This window comes from Oncorhynchus gorbuscha, unplaced genomic scaffold (assembly GCF_021184085.1).
Source record: "Oncorhynchus gorbuscha isolate QuinsamMale2020 ecotype Even-year unplaced genomic scaffold, OgorEven_v1.0 Un_scaffold_3073, whole genome shotgun sequence".
NCBI classification, from domain to species: domain Eukaryota; kingdom Metazoa; phylum Chordata; class Actinopteri; order Salmoniformes; family Salmonidae; genus Oncorhynchus; species Oncorhynchus gorbuscha.
Window position 1 is genome coordinate 27724 of NW_025745167.1, and position 19777 is coordinate 47500.

The 19777-nt window shown below is 43.3% G+C and overlaps 2 protein-coding genes across 2 annotated transcripts in view; both read right to left on the reverse strand.

The window, feature by feature from the left end:
• Positions 1-267: 267 nt before the first annotated feature.
• On the reverse strand, positions 268-8306 carry LOC124017675 (ATP-sensitive inward rectifier potassium channel 8-like). The gene is given in 4 exon segments (XM_046332945.1): positions 268-1234; positions 1236-1554; positions 4940-5146; positions 7673-8306. Coding segments are annotated over 4 exon segments (1293 nt in total). The 5' UTR covers positions 8023-8306; the 3' UTR covers positions 268-817.
• A 3801-nt stretch (positions 8307-12107) lies between these two features.
• Positions 12108-19777, reverse strand: part of LOC124017674 (ATP-binding cassette sub-family C member 8-like) — a gene marked incomplete at its 5' end in the record, with an annotated part of 17096 nt that continues 9426 nt past the window's right edge. Inside the window, 4 exons of the mRNA XM_046332944.1 lie at positions 12108-13321; positions 16409-16471; positions 17693-17826; positions 19647-19750. Of these exons, the coding sequence (XP_046188900.1) occupies positions 13184-13321; positions 16409-16471; positions 17693-17826; positions 19647-19750 (439 nt within the window). The remainder of the gene's footprint in view (positions 13322-16408; positions 16472-17692; positions 17827-19646; positions 19751-19777) is intronic.

The following is a 19777-nucleotide window of genomic DNA, read 5'->3' on the forward strand; positions in this document are numbered from 1 at the left end:
ATAATTTAGATAATATATAATAATAATATATGCCATTTAGCAGACGCTTTTATCCAAAGCGACTTACAGTCATGTGTGCATACATTCTACGTATGGGTGGTCCCGGGGATCGAACCCACTACCCTGGCGTTACAAGCGCCATGCTCTACCAACTGAGCTACAGAAGCAATTTGAGGGGAAAATGTTCCAAACGAACCCAAAATAATCAGTTTTATAGGGGATCTATTTCCTGTGACAGTTTCCAGAAACAGTCCAATGTTCATACAGTACTGTAGTAAATGCTTTATTAAAGGTTCTGATAAGAATGAGGAACCCGGTTGGTGTGTAATACGTTGCAGCTGATATCAAAACATAATTTTCTTCTACTATTAGAAAATAGTTGGCCATTATCATCTGTAATAATATGTTCTTTGGTCACGGTAACATTAAAGAGCAAATTAAATCATCACATGGATTCAGTGATGAGTACAGAATTCAGCACAAAGCAATATAAAGAGTTATTACATGTTTAAAGGCATTTACATCATAAAGTACAACTTGTGGAGGCCTATTACAGCTTAGAACCAGACAAAGGCAAAGGCACTTGGAAAGAACCAGACTGAAAATGAGACACTAATATGTAACTAAAACCGGTTAAATCCATCCTCACAACAATAGTAATAACAGGGCATTGTGTGTGTCAGGTATAGCATTGACTACTGTATATGTGGCAGAGTGTGGGGAACAGGACCAGAGTCAGCTCTAACTGAGCCAGAGGATAAACATGGGAGGTCCCACCCAGGAAGAGCAGGACAGCCAATGGGAGCCAGGCCTCGTGTCATGTGACGGCCATGTTCTGGCCCACCGCCTCAGGGGTGAGGAATTGCACTTTGGGCACGGTGAGGGCCGAGTTGTTCCTCCGCATGGTGCCGGAGCTCCCGCCGCCGTTCCTCATGGAGTTGTTCCGCCTCATTGAGTTCCTCTTCCTCAGTGAGTTCTGGTGGCTCAGCTCGCTCTTCTGCAGCGTCTGGATGAGTATGGAGGGCTTCTCGTCCAGCTCGCGGGCCGAACACCTCGGTGTCGCCACCTTGACCGTGTTCCCAAACTTGGAGTAGTCCACCGAGTACACCCCGTCCTCCTCGGTCACGATGGGCACGAAGCGGTGACCCCACTGGATCTCCTCGGTGACGTAGGAGGTCCGGGCCTGGGTGGTGATGCCCGTTGTCTCCACCACGCCCTCCAAGATCACAATCAGATGGCATGATCAAAACCCTCACAGATCCCTCCAGGTCGCTGCACTGCAGCTCCATGGCCGACAGGTCGTACAGCGGACTGTCCTTATTGATGGTATGGCAGATAATGAGTGGCGCCAAGAGGAAGATGGAGTTACTCGCCGCGGCGCTCTCCGTTTGCACGTCGATCTGGTGGATAGGGATGACCTCGCTTTCGGGGGTGGTGGTCTTGCGTACCACCTGGAGGCGGACGGCAGCGCCAATGATCATGGACTTGCGGAGGTCGCCCACACGGGTCATGAAGCAGAGGCGATTGTTGCGCACGGCGATGACGGCGTTGCGGCTGAAAATAAGATATGACAAGAAAAGATAACTTTATTGTCCATTCTCTTTACCGATCACATTTTCTTTACAGATTTGTCAGCCAGAGTGTACCCCCTGGATCAGATTTATCAGCCAGAGTGTACCCCCTGGATCAGATTTATCAGCCAGAGTGTACCCCCTAGATCAGATTTATCAGCCAGAGTGTACCCCCTGGATAAGATTTATCAGCCAGAGTGTACCCCCTGGATCAGATTGATCAGCCAGAGTGTACCCCCTAGATCAGATTGATCAGCCAGAGTGTACCCCCTGGATCAGATTTATCAGCCAGAGTATACCCCCTGGATCAGATTTGTCAGCCAGAGTGTACCCCCTGGATCAGATTTATCAGCCAGAGTGTACCCCCTGGATCAGATTGATCAGCCAGAGTGTACCCCCTGGATCAGATTTATCAGCCAGAGTGTACCCCCTGGATCAGATTTGTCAGCCAGAGTGTACCCCCTGGATCATATTTGAGGGCTTGCTCAAGGGCACAACAGCAGGAGATGGCATGTGTACAAAACCCTCAAACTTTGACCATTCAAAACCTGCTCTCTGAATCTGGGGCATAGAGACACAAACTTTACAACTATTTTTCAGTATCTAGGATAATGATATGGATATACTAGGTCTGTGTTATATGGATATACTAGGTCTGTGTTATATGGATATACTAGGTCTGTGTTATATGGATATACTAGGTCTGTGTTATATGGATATACTAGGTCTGTATGATATGGATATACTAGGTCTGTATGATATGGATATACTAGGTCTGTATGATATGGATATACTAGGTCTGTATGATATGGATATACTAGGTCTGTATGATATGGATATACTAGGTCTGTGTTATATGGATATACTAGGTCTGTGTTATATGGATATACTAGGTCTGTATGATATGGATATACTTGGTCTGTGTTATATGGATATACTAGGTCTGTATGATATGGATATACTAGGTCTGTGTTATATGGATATACTAGGTCTGTGTTATATGGATATACTAGGTCTGTGTTATATGGATATACTTGGTCTGTGTTATATGGATATACTTGGTCTGTGTTATATGGATATACTAGGTCTGTGTTATATGGATATACTAGGTCTGTGTTATATGGATATACTAGGTCTGTGTTATATGGATATACTAGGTCTGTATGATATGGATATACTAGGTCTGTGTGATATGGATATACTAGGTCTGTGTTATATGGATATACTAGGTCTGTATGATATGGATATACTAGGTCTGTGTTATATGGATATACTAGGTCTGTGTTATATGGATATACTAGGTCTGTGTTATATGGATATACTAGGTCTGTGTTATATGGATATACTAGGTCTGTGTTATATGGATATACTAGGTCTGTGTTATATGGATATACTAGGTCTGTGTTATATGGATATACTAGGTCTGTATGATATGGATATACTAGGTCTGTATGATATGGATATACTAGGTCTGTGTTATATGGATATACTAGGTCTGTATGATATGGATATACTAGGTCTGTGTTATATGGATATACTAGGTCTGTGTTATATGGATATACTAGGTCTGTATGATATGGATATACTAGGTCTGTATGATATGGATATACTAGGTCTGTGTTATATGGATATACTAGGTCTGTGTTATATGGATATACTAGGTCTGTGTTATATGGATATACTAGGTCTGTGTTATATGGATATACTAGGTCTGTATGAAATGGATATACTAGGTCGGTGTTATATGGATATACTAGGTCTGTATGATATGGATATACTAGGTCTGTGTTATATGGATATACTAGGTCTGTGTTATATGGATATACTAGGTCTGTATGATATGGATATACTAGGTCTGTGTTATATGGATATACTAGGTCTGTGTTATATGGATATACTAGGTCTGTGTTATATGGATATACTAGGTCTGTGTTATATGGATATACTAGGTCTGTGTTATATGGATATACTAGGTCTGTGTTATATGGATATACTAGGTCTGTGTTATATGGATATACTAGGTCTGTGTTATATGGATATACTAGGTCTGTGTTATATGGATATACTAGGTCTGTGTTATATGGATATACTAGGTCTGTGTTATATGGATATACTAGGTCTGTGTTATATGGATATACTAGGTCTGTGTTATATGGATATACTAGGTCTGTGTTATATGGATATACTAGGTCTGTGTTATATGGATATACTAGGTCTGTGTTATATGGATATACTAGGTCTGTGTTATATGGATATACTAGGTCTGTATGATATGGATATACTAGGTCTGTGTTATATAGATATACTAGGTCTGTGTTATATGGATATACTAGGTCTGTATGATATGGATATACTAGGTCTGTGTTATATGGATATACTAGGTCTGTATGATATGGATATACTAGGTCTGTGTTATATGGATATACTAGGTCTGTATGATATGGATATACTAGGTCTGTGTGATATGGATATACTAGGTCTGTGTTATATGGATATACTAGGTCTGTATGATATGGATATACTAGGTCTGTGTTATATGGATATACTAGGTCTGTGTTATATGGATATACTAGGTCTGTGTTATATGGATATACTAGGTCTGTGTTATATGGATATACTAGGTCTGTGTTATATGGATATACTAGGTCTGTGTTATATGGATATACTAGGTCTGTGTTATATGGATATACTAGGTCTGTGTTATATGGATATACTAGGTCTGTGTTATATGGATATACTAGGTCTGTGTTATATGGATATACTAGGTCTGTGTTATATGGATATACTAGGTCTGTGTTATATGGATATACTTGGTCTGTGTGATATGAGCAAATAATCTAACAATCTAACCTAGCATGCAACCTTATAGAGAATCAAACAGTGTGGAGGAGGAACTGGGCTGCGTGATTGACAAGGGGTGGGGCTAAGTGTCTGTGGGAAACAGCCACAAGAGGAGAGGGAGAGACTGCAAACAAAGTCAACTATAAAAACTGACTTTACACAGGGTTTAGTGGCATCTCATATATTGCATGAAATACGGATCTCTTGTGATATGGATATTGCGATTTCGATGCGAATTTGATTAATTGTGCAGCCATACCATGCACCAGATTTTTCCAGTTGGGACTTCGGATTCGAAGCGGCAACCTTTCGGATGCTGGCCCATCTCTCTTTATCCTCTACCTCTCCAGGGTGAAGTTTTCCCTAGGTACAGATCTAGGATCAGCTTCTGCTCCCCCAATCCTAACCTCTACCATTAGTGGGGTAAATGCTAAACTGACCCAAAATCAGTAAACTAGGGGCACCTTCACCCTACACTGTTGACCCCACCTCTCCAACCTAATCTAGCCTGTAGGCTACCATCCTACCTGAAGATGAGCGTCTCGGCGCGGCGGTGCGACTGGGCTGTCTTCATGAAGATGCACCCCAGCATAATGGCGTTGATGATGAGGCCAGCGATGTTCTGGAAGATGAGGACGGCGATGGCCGTGGGGCACTGTTCTGTGATCATACGGTGGCCAAAGCCAATGGTCACCTGGACCTCGATGGAGAACAGGAAGGCTGAGGTGAATGACCTGTAGAGCAGAGAGAGGGGGTCAAAGGTCAGGGGTCAGAGGAAATGAGAGTTAAAGAGGAGGGAGACGTTGGACGTAAATATTGGTCACGGGTCAGATGTTTGTTGTAGATATCTGATCCTACATTTGTAATAGAGGTGTAGAGACCTGATCCTACATCTGTAATAGCGATGTAGAGACCTGATCCTACATTTGTAATAGTGGTGTAGAGACCTGATCCTACATCTGTAATAGCGATGTAGAGACCTGATCCTACATTTGTAATAGTGGTGTAGAGACCTGATCCTACAGCTGTAATAGCGATGTAGAGACCTGATCCTACAGCTGTAATAGCGATGTAGAGACCTGATCCTACATCTGTGGGGAGGGTAGAGGCCTGATCCTACATCTGTAATAGTGGTGTAGAGACCTGATCCTACAGCTGTAATAGCGATGTAGAGACCTGATCCTACATCTGTAATAGAGGTGTAGAGACCTGATCCTACATCTGTAATAGTGGTGTAGAGACCTGATCCTACATCTGTAATAGAGGTGTAGAGACCTGATCCTACATCTGTAATAGCGATGTAGAGACCTGATCCTACATCTGTAATAGCGATGTAGAGACCTGATCCTACATTTGTAATAGAGGTGTAGAGACCTGATCCTACATTTGTAATAGAGGTGTAGAGACCTGATCCTACATTTGTAATAGAGGTGTAGAGACCTGATCCTACATCTGTAATAGCGATGTAGAGACCTGATCCTACATTTGTAATAGTGGTGTAGAGACCTGATCCTACAGCTGTAATAGCGATGTAGAGACCTGATCCTACAGCTGTAATAGCGATGTAGAGACCTGATCCTACATCTGTGGAGAGGGTAGAGGCTTGATCCTACATCTGTAATAGTGATGTAGAGACCTGATCCTACATCTGTGGAGAGGGTAGAGACCTGATCCTACATCTGTGGAGAGGGTAGAGGCCTGATCCTACATCTGTGGAGAGGGTAGAGACCTGATCCTACATCTGTGGAGATGGTAGAGGCTTGATCCTACATCTGTGGGGAGGGTAGAGGCTTGATCATACATCTGTGGGGAGGGTAGAGGCCTGATCCTACATCTGTAATAGTGGTGTAGAGACCTGATCCTACATCTGTAATAGTGGTGTAGAGACCTGATCCTACAGCTGTAATAGCGATGTAGAGACCTGATCCTACATCTGTAATAGTGGTGTAGAGACCTGATCCTACATCTGTAATAGTGGTGTAGAGACCTGATCCTACATCTGCAGTGAGGATAGAGACCTGATCCTACATCTGCAGTGAGGATAGAGACCTGATCCTACATCTGTGATGAGGATAGAGACCTGATCCTACATCTGTGATGAGGATAGAGACCTGATCTTACATCTGTGGTGAGGGTAGAGAGGTCACAGGGGTCAGAGTAGCAGGAAGCTACTGGACAGGCAGTGTGGTTTCCTATTGCTTCCTGTCCTCATCTGCATCCCCTACAACCACTGATCTCAGAGGACTAAATAATGAGAGCAAAACGTTGGAGACGTTAAAGGGGCAATCAGCAGTTGAAACGATAACAAAGCGTGCTACACTCCCCTGTTTGGGTAAAAGCTGAGCGATGGGGCCTGAGAAACGGAACCACACTCAAATTCATACACAGAGCTATGGATGCAAGGACTGACCATCCATGATATCAAAATTGTAGTTTTAACCGTGTCTCAGTGGCCTTGTGGTTAGAGTGTCCACCCTGAGATTGGAAGGTTGGGAGCCCTATACCAAATACTGTAAAAATGGGACCTGATGCATCTCTGCTGAGAACTCAGCATTCGGGGGATTGGGGGTAAGGCCTTGTGATAGACTAGTGTCCTGTACTTGTACATCACGCTGCCTCATGCTTCCTGCTCACACATGCCAATGCTCGTGCAAGGCTACATACTTTACTTCCACGTTTTGAGGCTTTATAGTGTTTGTTTACATTGACTTTGTTTACAAACATTGGAATAAAACAAGCTTATATTTTGCATTCAGCTGGGGTATGAGAGTTGAACTATAAATTATACTAATATTCTTCAAGAATCCATTGGTACATATTATTCATTTATGAATGCAGCAACTGCAGATTGGCCCTTTAAAGGGATACTTCAGGACTTTGGCAATGAAGCCCTTTATCTACTTCCCCAGAGTCTGATCAACTCCTGGATACTATTTGTATGTCTTGCATACAGTGTTGGCTTCATTGCCAAAATCCCAAAGTATCCCTTTAAGTTCCTTATCATTTGAAGGAAAATCCTTTTTTCTATGGCAAGGAGCTCAATCATACTACTGTAACAGTGTTATCACAGAAAATAGCAGTTATTCTGAAACTGAGTTTAAGTAATAACTTCACTAAAAGTCCCCAATAAATCTATATAATTTATTCCCGCCCTTAAAATACACAAGTTTACACACAAAATACAGAAATACAGAAGTATATACAAGTTAAATCTCCAAACATCAACAGTTTAAAATATCTATAGAGTCTATACTACTCACTTGACGTTGGTGACGCACTGCTCAATGCCAGACGTGCGGTTGGGTACAAGGTCTCCATGGGCAAAGGCCACGAGCCACCAGCACATGGCGAAGAGGAGCCAACTGCACAGAAAAGTCATGGTGAAGATGACCAGGGTGAAGCGCCATTTCAGGTCCACCAGAGTGGTGAAGACGTCTTGCAAGAATCTTCCCTGTTCTCGGATGTTCTTGTGCGCCAAGTTGCAGGATCCGCTCTTGGCGATGAAGCGGGCTTTGTTCACCCGGTCCCTGAACACTGGTTTGCGGTGGATCCTCGAAGCAAGCCCCGGTAGAGAGAACTCCTCCGGGATGATGCTTTTTCTCGCCAACATCCTTACTGCATTTGCAATAGAGGAAAAAAGTCGGATGGTTTCAGTAAACCGAAGTGTTTTTTAGTCGTGCGTAATTCTCCTGTCAGCTTGCGTAAAACATAATTCAAAGTTGGATAAATTCGTATTATTTTGCAAAGTTTTTCATCGATTTGATTTCAATGAACTTCTATCACATTAAGGTTGGTAGCTCCAGCGCCACTTCCAAAAAGTTGTACTGACGGGTGAGAGTTTCCAGGCAGTCACAGACCCAGGGCGCATCCCAAATTCTCTTGACGTAGCTGCTCCGCTCTATGGGCGGGATGCAATGCACTGCTGGCTTTGTTCAACAAAGAGGAAACCCCGGTAATTTTGTTTTATTGATTTAAAAGCAAAACAATATATGTGTGCCCGTTGGACCATATGTTTAGTTAATTAATCAATACCGGTATTTGAGGTAATGGTTCAACCATCTCATCACTGGGTCCAAATTAAAATATCATTGATGTTTTATTTTTAAACAAGGCAAGTGTGATAAATGACTCCAACAGTAAGCAAATTATTGCTGTGTTATTACATTATTATAGGGATGATTATTAGGATAGGTCCGCTTCCCATTGATGACCAAGAGATGGCGCCATTTAGTAAGCGAGGAGGTGTGTTGTGTTGTGTGTGAGAATGAGAGTGAGTGTGTGAGTGTGTGTGTGTGTGTGTGTGTGTGTGTGTGTGTGTGTGTGTGTGTGTGTGTGTGTGTGTGTGTGTGTGTGTGTGTGTGTGTGTGTGTGTGTGTGTGTGTGTGTGTGTGTGTGTGTGTGTGTGTGTGTGTGTGTGTGTGTGTGTGTGTGTGTGTGTGTGTGTGTGTGCGTTTTAAACCCAAAAAGCACTTTCAACTCAAAGCACATTTTTATTATCAGTTCAAGTGTAAAAAAAGGTAGGCACACAGTGTAATGATCAACTATGTCTATATTTAAAACATCTGTTAATTATACACAATGTACATATGAGACAGACACAAGCCCACAGTAAAATGGAAAAATACAACCTGTAGTCTTGGAATTATATAGATTATTATTGATAATATTTGAACATATATTTCTGTGCACATTCCCAAGATTGAAAATATTAATAGTAAAAGCAGAGAAGATGATATAATCTCTGTGATATGGATCAAGGATATCTGTGTCTGAATTACCATAGGTCTATAAGTAGAGTGGACCTGCTCTTTCCATGGTATAGACTGACCAGATGAATCCAGGTGAAAGCTATAATTGCTTATTTATGTCACTTGTTAAATAAATGTCAATCAGTGTAGATGAAGGGGAGGAGACCTGGTTAAATAAGGATTTTTAAGCCTTGAGACAATTGAGACATGGATTGTGTGTGTGCCATTCAGAGGGTGAATGGGCAAGACAGAATATTTAAGTGCCTTTGACCGGGGTATGGTAGTAGGTGCCAGGTGCACCGGTTTGAGTCAAGAACTGCAACGCTGCTGTGTTTTTATATTTAGAACCTAAAAAGTTTTTTTCGGCTGTCCCCATAGAACAGGATTCCCCAACTGGCCCGAATTTGGCCCGCGGGTGGTTTTATTTGCCCCCCCCAAGCTTTCTGAGCACCCCCCCTACAAAACAAAACAGGAAAAAAGCTCTAAGTTATTTAAATTTAAGAAATCTATTCCCATCTTTTCCCAATTTAATAAATCTATTCCCCTCTATTACACATACTGTAATAGAGACACGTGATCTTATACAAATGTAAGCAAGGTTGAATATGATTATGTTTTAGTTCAACATTATATCTGTTTGGGCTTCTAGCAGGCAAAACAACAAGGTTCTCCTATGGGAACAGCCAAAGAACCCTTCTGGGACCGTTTGTTAGAAGTGTAGGATTAACAGACAGTCATCGCCTTACACACCACAGCCTTGCCTTCAAATTCATCAGAGGGACAATAGCCTACCACTCATCTCCAATGTCATTCTCCTAGACTATACAGTTGAAGTCAGAAGTTTACATACACTTAGGTTGGAGTCATTAAAACTCGTTTTTCAACCACTCCACAAATGTCTTGTGAATTAACAAACTATAGTTTTGGCAAGTTGGTTAGGACATCTACTTCATTCATGACAAAAGTAATTTTTCCAACAATTGTTAACAGACAGATTATTTCACTGTTTCACATTTCCAGTGGGTCAGAAGTTTACACACACTAAGTTGACTGTGCCTTTAAACAACATGGAACATTTCAGAAAATGATGTCATGGCTTTAGAAGCTTCTGAAAGGCAAATTGACATCATTTGAGTCAATTGGAGGTGTACCTGTGGATGTATTTCAAGGCCTACCTTCAAACTCAGTGCCTCTTTGCTTGACATCATGGGAAAATCAAAAGAAATCAGCCAAGGCCTCAGAAAAATAATTGTAGACCTCCACAAGTCTGGTTCATCCTCAGGAGCAATTTCCAAATGCCTGAAGGCACCACGTTCATCTGTACAAACAATAGTACACAAGTATAAACACCATGGGACCACCCAGCCGTCATACCGCTCAGGAAGGAGACGCATTCTGTCTTCTAGAGACGAGCATAGTTTGGTTCGAAAAGTGCAGAACAACAGCAAAGGACCTTGTGAAGATGCTGGAGGAAACAGGTACGGATCTTTCTATATCCACAGTAAAACAATCCTATATCAACATAACCTGAAAGGCTGCTCATCAAGGAAGAAGCCACTGCTCCAAAACCGCCATAAAAAAAGCCAGACAACGGTTTGCAACTGCACATGGGGACAAATATTGTACTTTTTGGAGAAATGTCCTCTGGTCTGATGAAACAAAAACAGAACTGTTTGGCCATAATGACCATCGTTATGTTTGGAGGAAAAAGGGGGAGGCTTGCAAGCTGAAGAACACCATCCCAACCGTGAAGAACGGGGGTGGCAGCATCATACTGGTCCACTTCACAAAATAGATGTCATCATGAGGAAAGAAAATTATGTGGATATATCAGTCAGGAAGTTAAAGCTTGGTTGCAAATGGGTCTTCCAAATGGACAATGACCCCAAGCATACTTTAGTTGTGGCAAAATGGCTTAAGGAAAACAAAGTCAAGATATTGGACTGGCCATCACAAAGCCCTGACTTCAATCCCATAGAAAATTTGTGGGCAGACCTGAAAAAGCGTGTGCGAGCAAGGAGGCCTACAAACCTGACTCAGTTACACCAGCTCTGTCAGGAGGAATGGGCCAAAATTCACCCAATTTATTGTGGGAAGATTGTGGAAGGCTACCTGAAACATTTGACCCAAGTTAAACTATTTAAAGGCAATGCTACCAAATACTAATTGAGTGTATGTAAACTTCTGACCCACTAGGAATGTGATGAAAGAAATTAAAGCTGAAATAAATCATTCTCTCTACTATTATTCTGACATTTGACATTCTTAAAATAAAGTGGTGATCCTAACTGACCTAAAACAGGGAATTTTTACTCAGATTAAATGTCAGGAATTGTGAAAAACTGAGTTTAAATGTATTTGGCTAAGATGTATGTAAACTTCCGACTTCAACTGTATATCAGTGCTCTATATCTATAGTCATTCTGCTCTCATGATGTCATCGTTCTAGAGAGGGGTGGGTGTTGTGTCTCCATGCTTTCTGACAGACTGACTGACTCCAAAGTGCTGCTTGCCCATAAAAAGACAACTCTGGTGAAGGATAGCAGCCACACTATAGGGGCCATGTGGTTGACCTTTGGCCTTTACATGGACCCCCCTCCACAGCAGAAGCTACATTAAATATACTTAGCTGCTACTCACTTATAATGTATACAATGGAGAGTATGGAGGTTGAGGGGAGATCCGTAGCCTGGAATCCAAGCTAAACGAAACAATGGTTCAGTCTTGTTTAACCAGGCTAGAAGACGCCTACCCATTCATAGATTATAGAGAGGGAGTCTTGAGTTGAAAACACGAGTGGGAAAACAGACCACACGTGTGTAAGGAAAGTAGGGCAGGAATTCTGGGTCATGAGTTTGGGATTGAATAAGAATGAAGAATGATTTAAAAACGAATTTCTTGAGATGAGAAACCGCTTTACACTGACAAACAAAACAACACAGCAGTATATCGATAAAAACAGATACCGACATTCTTCAAAGTGTAGCTTACAATAATCAGTTTGGCATTCAGGCTATAATACAATACAAAGAAGTCAATATAAAATGATCATTGTTCGATATACAAAATAACTATAAATATTCAGGTACTACAGTGGGACAGTGGCACAGCTCCCCAGAAACCAGGTTTAATACTGAAAATAGAAACCACTTTCCTTACCAATTACACCAGCCAGCACCATGTATGGTAGAAAGTACCGCTGGCCTGGCTTATGGCAGGTAGAAGAAAGTGGAATCTTCCCTTATCATTTAGGGCTGGATCTTAACTTAACACCAACATGCGTAACTCCACGTTTTCACATACATCTTGACATGGATGTGTGGTTTACAGTACACAAGTTCTGTGTGAGTTGAAGTTAGGCCTGCACATCTCACATTAAGATTCAGTCCTTTGGAGAACACCCATTGGGTGAAAGCTGTCCTTCTCCAAAGAGGAGTCAGTGACCACTAAATGTCCACAGTCCCAGGGTTCAGTCAGCATCGCATCTAATCAGACAGACAAAGGGTCACCGGGCTAAAACTGCTCCAGCGATATACCCTACAGTGTTCGTACCAATGTAGTAATACTACACTATACCTGCTTATTGCTTACCTATGAATAATGGTGTAAAATATATACATACATCATATAGTAATAAGTAACTAAATATATCATTTAAACATAAAACATTTAAGTAAAGCTTTGTAAAATTGTAATCATATTTAACGACCGCTTGTGATCCTTACACGACCAAGATAATAGGTCACTCGTTCAATCAATCAATCAATAACTAATACATGACCAATAATCAACACAAGAAGGCCATCAGTGGTGCTTTGGGAAGCAGTGTTTCCCCTACCATTACCAAGTGGAGGTGGTCAACCGGCCTGGCTCCATTTCCCCTGTCTAAAACCTACAGTATGAGCTTCAGTCAATAATGGTCATAATATCTGGAACTCTGCGCCCCACCTAAGCATTGTGGGAAACACTGAGGAGGCTGATACATTGATAGACTGATGGTGTGCTGGCTGACAGTGTGTGAGCCTACATGTCAGCCCTGACGAAGGAAGCGAACATGCCGTCCTCGTTCTCCAGAAGGGTCTCTGGTTTGTCCATCTCTAAGATGTTCCCTCGCTTCATCACGATCACCAGGTCAGCTTCCAGGATGGTGTGGACACGGTGCTGCATGAACAACACACAGACGCAAACAGACATTACATTACATTTGATTGAGTGTTTAATTACACAAACAAAGAGGAAGGTATGTAATGCAGCTTTGATTTGTAATGGTTCCAGACAGACAGAGATAAACTGTGCTGAGAAAAAATAACACATAGCTGAATGTATTTTCATTTATTCTCACAACCCCAAGAGTCATCCTCCAAGAGCCAACTGCTAAGATTAGATGTAGTACCCCTCCTTCACCCCCAGACAGATTAGATGTAGTACCCCTCCTTCACCCCCAGACAGATTAGATGTAGTACCCCTCCTTCACCCCCAGACAGATTAGATGTAGTACCCCTCCTTCACCCCCAGACAGATTAGATGTAGTACCCCTCCTTAACCACTAGACAGATTAGATGTTGTAGCCCTCTTTAACCCCCAGACAGATTAGATGTAGTACCCCTCCTTAACCCCCAGACAGATTAGATGTAGTACCCCTCCTTAACCACTAGACAGATTAGATGTAGTACCCCTCCTTAACCCCCAGACAGATTAGATGTAGTACCCCTCCTTAACCACTAGACAGATTAGATGTTGTAGCCCTCTTTAACCCCCAGACAGATTAGATGTAGTAGCCCTCTTTAACCCCCAGACAGATTAGATGTAGTACCCCTCCTTAACCACTAGACAGATTAGATGTTGTAGCCCTCCTTAACCCCCAGACAGATTAGATGTTGTAGCCCTCTTTAACCCCCAGACAGATTAGATGTTGTAGCCCTCCTTAACCCCCAGCCAGATTAGATGTAGTATCCCTCTCTTTAATCCCCAGACAGATTAGATGTAGTACCCCTCTCTTTACCCCCCAGACAGATGTGATGTAGTATCCCTCTCTTTTACCCCCAGACAGATTAGATGTAGTACCCCTCTCTTTAACCCCAGCCAGATTAGATGTAGTATCCCTCTCTTTACCCCCCAGACAGATGTGATGTAGTATCCCTCTCTTTTACCCCCAGACAGATTAGATGTAGTACCCCTCTCTTTAACCCCAGACAGATTAGATGTAGAATCTCTTTAACCCCCAGACAGATTACATGTAGTATCTCTTTAACCCCAGACAGATTACATGTAGAATCTCTTTAACCCCAGACAGATTAGATGTAGTATCTCTTTAACCCCAGACAGATTAGATGTAGTATCCCTCTTTAACCCCAGACAGATTAGATGTAGTATCTCTTTAACCCCAGACAGATTAGATGTAGTACCCCTCTCTTTAACCCCAGACAGATTAGATGTAGTATCCCTCTTTAACCCCAGACAGATTAGATGTAGTATCCCTCTTTAACCCCCAGACAGATTAGATGTAGTATCCCTCTTTAACCCCCAGACAGATTAGATGTAGTATCCCTCTTTAACCCCCAGACAGATTAGATGTAGTATCCCTCCCCAGACAGATTTGTAACCCCCCCAGACAGATTAGATGTAGTATCCCTCTTTAACCCCCAGACAGATTAGATGTAGTATCCCTCTTTAACCCCAGACATATGTGATGTAGTATCTCTTTAACCCCAGACAGATTAGATGTAGTATCCCTCTTTAACCCCAGACAGATTAGATGTAGTATCTCTTTAACCCCAGACAGATTAGATGTAGTATCTTTTAACCCCAGACAGATTAGATGTAGTATCCCTCTTTAACCCCAGACATATGTGATGTAGTATCTCTTTAACCCCAGACAGATTAGATGTAGTATCCCTCTTTAACCCCAGACATATGTGATGTAGTATCTCTTTAACCCCAGACAGATTAGATGTAGTATCCCTCTTTAACCCCAGACAGATTAGATGTAGTATCCCTCTTTAACCCCAGACAGATTAGATGTAGTATCCCTCTTTAACCCCAGACAGATTAGATGTAGTAACTCTCTTTAACCCCCAGACAGATTAGATGTAGTATCTCTTTAACCCCAGACAGATTAGATGTAGTATCTCTCTTTAACCCCAGACAGATTAGATGTAGTATCCCTCTTTAACCCCCAGACAGATTAGATGTAGTACCCCTCTTTAACCCCCAGACAGTGGTCTCAGACAGCATGCAGTACCAACCCGGGAGGCTGTAGAGGCCTGGAAGGCAGGGTGGGACAGGGCCTACTTGTGAGTCCTCACTAAGACACTGAAGAGGCTGTCCTGCTGTGCTAGCAGGTTGACTGCAGAGTCACACTCCACTAGCTGCCCCGCGGAGAACACCAGCACCTGTTCAGCCTCCAAGATGGAGGACACCAGGTGCTGGGTGGCAGAACGGAGAGAAGGAACCAAGGATAGATGGGAAGACAGAAGGAGAGGAGCAAGGACAGACAGACAGGGAAAACAAGGAAAAGAAGACAGGTGAAGGAAGGACAGCAGACAAGCTGTTTGAGTCTCGAGAGGCTAACGTGTCGATTCAGAGTTGAGATCTGCAGCTTAACTTAAATATCCATCTCCCACTGACATCAATCAATTATTTACAGGAATGTTCGAGTTGCGCCTTATCTCAACTCTGAATCGGTCCGTAAATGCATTTGGAGATCTGAGAAGCATCTGGAGATATGAGAAGCATCTGGAGATATGAGAAGCATCTGGATGATATGAGAAGCATCTGGAGATATGAGAAGCATCTGGAGATATGAGAAGCATCTGGAGATATGAGAAGCATCTGGATGATATGAGAAGCATCTGGATGATATGAGAAGCATCTGGAGATATGAGAAGCATCTGGAGATATGAGAAGCATCTGGATGATATGAGAAGCATCTGGAGATATGAGAAGCATCTGGAGATATGAGAAGCATCTGGAGATATGAGAAGCATCTGGAGATATGAGAAGCATCTGGAGATATGAGAAGCAGAGGTACAGTATGATGAAACAGGAGACATTGGAAAGATAGGATGAAGAAGAGGAGGAAATCTAAAAGCCAGGAGAAATCATCTAGTCCTAGTCTCTATGCTTTCTCCAAGGATTGATCCATAGAGAGAGAGAGAGCAGACCAAGAGGAGTCTCCACTTCTATACAGAGAATACCTTCCAGATCTGACCTTTCCACCTAATGACCTACAGGCTGCAACAGACTTACTGCAATAGTGACGACTGTTCGGTCGGCGAAGGCTGTCATCACCACCTTCTGTAAGACATTCTCCTATAGGGGCGAGAAATGACAGGTAGGTCAGCTCTTTTGGTCATGGACCAAATGGCACCCTATTCCTTGCATAGTGCACAACTTTTGACAAGGGCTCTATGGCTTTTAGTGCACTTTACAGGGAATAGTGTGTCATCTGGAGCACAGTCTTAGATACAGCCATGCACACTCCACAGCAATATCACTACATTGTGATTGCTGTCCCCTCTACGCTGTCTGCATCAGTGTGATGGTAGTTTGATAGAGTGTACCTGTCAGGGTCAAAGGTTAATAATACGGCTGTGATCATAATGTCCTCATATTGATGCTGGCCTGCTTGTCCCTACAAAAAACAAACAGAGAGTCGCACACTCTATATTTAAACGGCCAGTAATGTATATATAAACTGCCAGGGATTGGAGCTATGAACTATGCATGCCTCCGGACTGAAACCTGAGAGGCTGGAGGAGAGTGACGGTCCTCACTGTTGCGCAACAATCGCAACAAAACTTAACGGCCCCTAAAGATAGGATCCTTAATTGAAACAATAACAGTGTGTTCTCCCAGCCTCAGGATGGGGCTGGAGAATAGAATCACTCTAAAATACATAGACAGAGCTGTGGACGCAAGGACTGACCATCCATGATATCAACATTATAGTCGTAAACATGTTTTGAGGCTATACAGTGTTTGTTTACATTTACATCATTTACAAACATTGGAGTAAAACAAGGTTATATTTGAGGTTCTGATGGGGTAAGACAGTTGAACTAAGCTCATTTATCAGTTATGTTCTTTAAGAATCAATGGGTAGACATCATTCATTTGTAAGTCCAAAAATGGATATATTAACTAAGGATTCAGGCTTTCATGGAAATCAGTGCTTCATTTCCAAACAGGGGGCCTAATGAAGAGTATGTGGCTGGTTGAAATACATGGCTGTGTGTTCTGCTATTGACCAAACCTCTATGTACAGGGCTCAATAATGAACGTCATATGTAACCCTGGCAACTCAAATTATAAATGCGTAATAGGAGGAAAGATATAAAGATGTCTGGTTTGTGTTTTTATAATGTACCTGACATTATACTTGTGCTTTATGTTTGTACCCATATGAGGTGAAAGTAATGTCATAGATCTGTCTGTAAACAATGAAAAGAGCAGAAAAGGAAACATATGATGATAATGTCACTAAAGAGCTAGAGATGGAGGGTACATGGCTGTTAGGGTGTGTGAGCTCACCGTTGCCATGTCGATGGATGCAGTGGCTTCATCCATAATGAGGATGGAGCTCTTCCTGACGAAGGCTCTGGCCAGACAGAACAACTGCCTCTGACCCACACTGAAGTTCTCCCCTCCCTCTGTCACCACCGCGTCTGGAACACACACACACACAGTTGTTATTAAGGCAATCGTCTTTCTGAAATCTCACATTTTAGTAGCATATTCTCTGATTAGTTTTTCCTCACAATATGCTTTCCCAAAGATTGTGTGGTTGCAGGTGGCCAGATTGTGTGGTTAGAGGTGGCCAGATTGTGTGGTTAGAGGTGGTCAGATTGTGTGGTGAGAGGTGGCCAGATTGTGTGGTTAGAGGTGGTCAGATTGTTTGGTTAGAGGTGGCCAATTGTGTGGTTGGTTAGGGTGGCCAGATTGTGTGGTTGGGGGTGGCCAGATTGTGTGGTTGGGGGTGGCCAGATTGTGAGGTTAGAGGTGGCCAGATTGTGTGGTTGCAGGTGGCCAGATTGTGTGGTTGGAGGTGGCCAGATTGTGTGGTTAGAGGTGGCCAGATTGTGTGGTTAGAGGTGGCCAGATTGTGTGGTTGCAGGTGGCCAGATTGTGTGGTTGGGGTGGCCAGATTGTGTGGTTAGAGGTGGCCAGATTGTGTGGTTGGGGGTGGCCAGATTGTGTGGTTGCAGGCTGCCAGATTGTGTGGTTAGAGGTGGCCAGATTGTGTGGTTAGAGGTGGCCAGATTGTGTGGTTGGAGGTGGCCAGATTGTGTGGTTGCAGGCTGCCAGATTGTGTGGTTGGAGGTGGCCAGATTGTGTGGTTAGAGGTGGCCAGATTGTGTGGTTAGAGGTGGCCAGATTGTGTGGTTGCAGGCTGCCAGATTGTGTGGTTGCAGGCTGCCAGATTGTATGATTGTAGGTGGCCAGATTGTGTAGTTGGAGGTTGCCAGATTGTGAGGTTGCAGGTGGCCAGATTGTGTGATTGTAGGTGGCCAGATTGTGTAGTTGGAGGTTGCCAGATTGTGAGGTTGCAGGCTGCCAGATTGGGTTGTTGTAGGTGGCCAGATTGCCAGATTGTGTGGTTGCAGGTTGCCAGATTGTATGATTGTAGGTGGCCAGATTGTGTAGTTGGAGGTTGCCAGATTGTGAGGTTGCAGGTGGCCAGATTGTGTGATTGTAGGTGGCCAGATTGTGTAGTTGGAGGTTGCCAGATTGTGAGGTTGCAGGTGGCCAGATTGTGTGGTTAGAGGTGGCCAGATTGTGTGGTTAGAGGTGGCCAGATTGTGTGGTTGCAGGCTGCCAGATTGTGTGGTTAGAGGTGGCCAGATTGTGTGGTGAGAGGTGGTCAGATTGTGTGGTTGCAGGCTGCCAGATTGTGTGGTTGCAGGTGGCCAGATTGTGTGGTTAGAGGTGGCCAGATTGTGTGGTTGGAGGTGGCCAGATTGTGTGGTTGGAGGTGGCCAGATTGTGTGGTTAGAGGTGGCCAGATTGTGTGGTTAGAGGTGGCCAGATTGTGTGGTTGCAGGTGGCCAGATTGTGTGGTTGGGGGTGGCCAAATTGTGTTGTTGGAGGTGGCCAGATTGTGTGGTTGCAGGCTGCCAGATTGTATGATTGTAGGTGGCCAGATTGTGTAGTTGGAGGTTGCCAGATTGTGAGGTTGCAGGTGGCCAGATTGTGTGATTGTAGGTGGCCAGATAGTGTAGTTGGAGGTTGCCAGATTGTGTGATTACAGATTGCCAGATTACAAACACTTTCCCCATATCCCAGTTGTAGGATTCCCAGTATTACAGACCTAGATGTGACAGACAGACAGACAGACAGACAGACAGACAGACAGACAGACAGACAGACAGACAGACAGACAGACAGACAGACAGACAGACAGACAGACAGACAGACAGACAGACAGACAGACAGACAGACAGACAGACAGACAGACAGACAGACAGACAGACAGACAGACACATACCTAGTCCCCCAGAAAGGGCTTTGACCATGTTCTTCAGCTGGGCGATTTCGAGCGCCTCCCACAGTCTGTCATCAGTACAGGTACGCTCTGGGTCCAGGTTAAACCTGCCAGGGAGACATGACATCAGTACA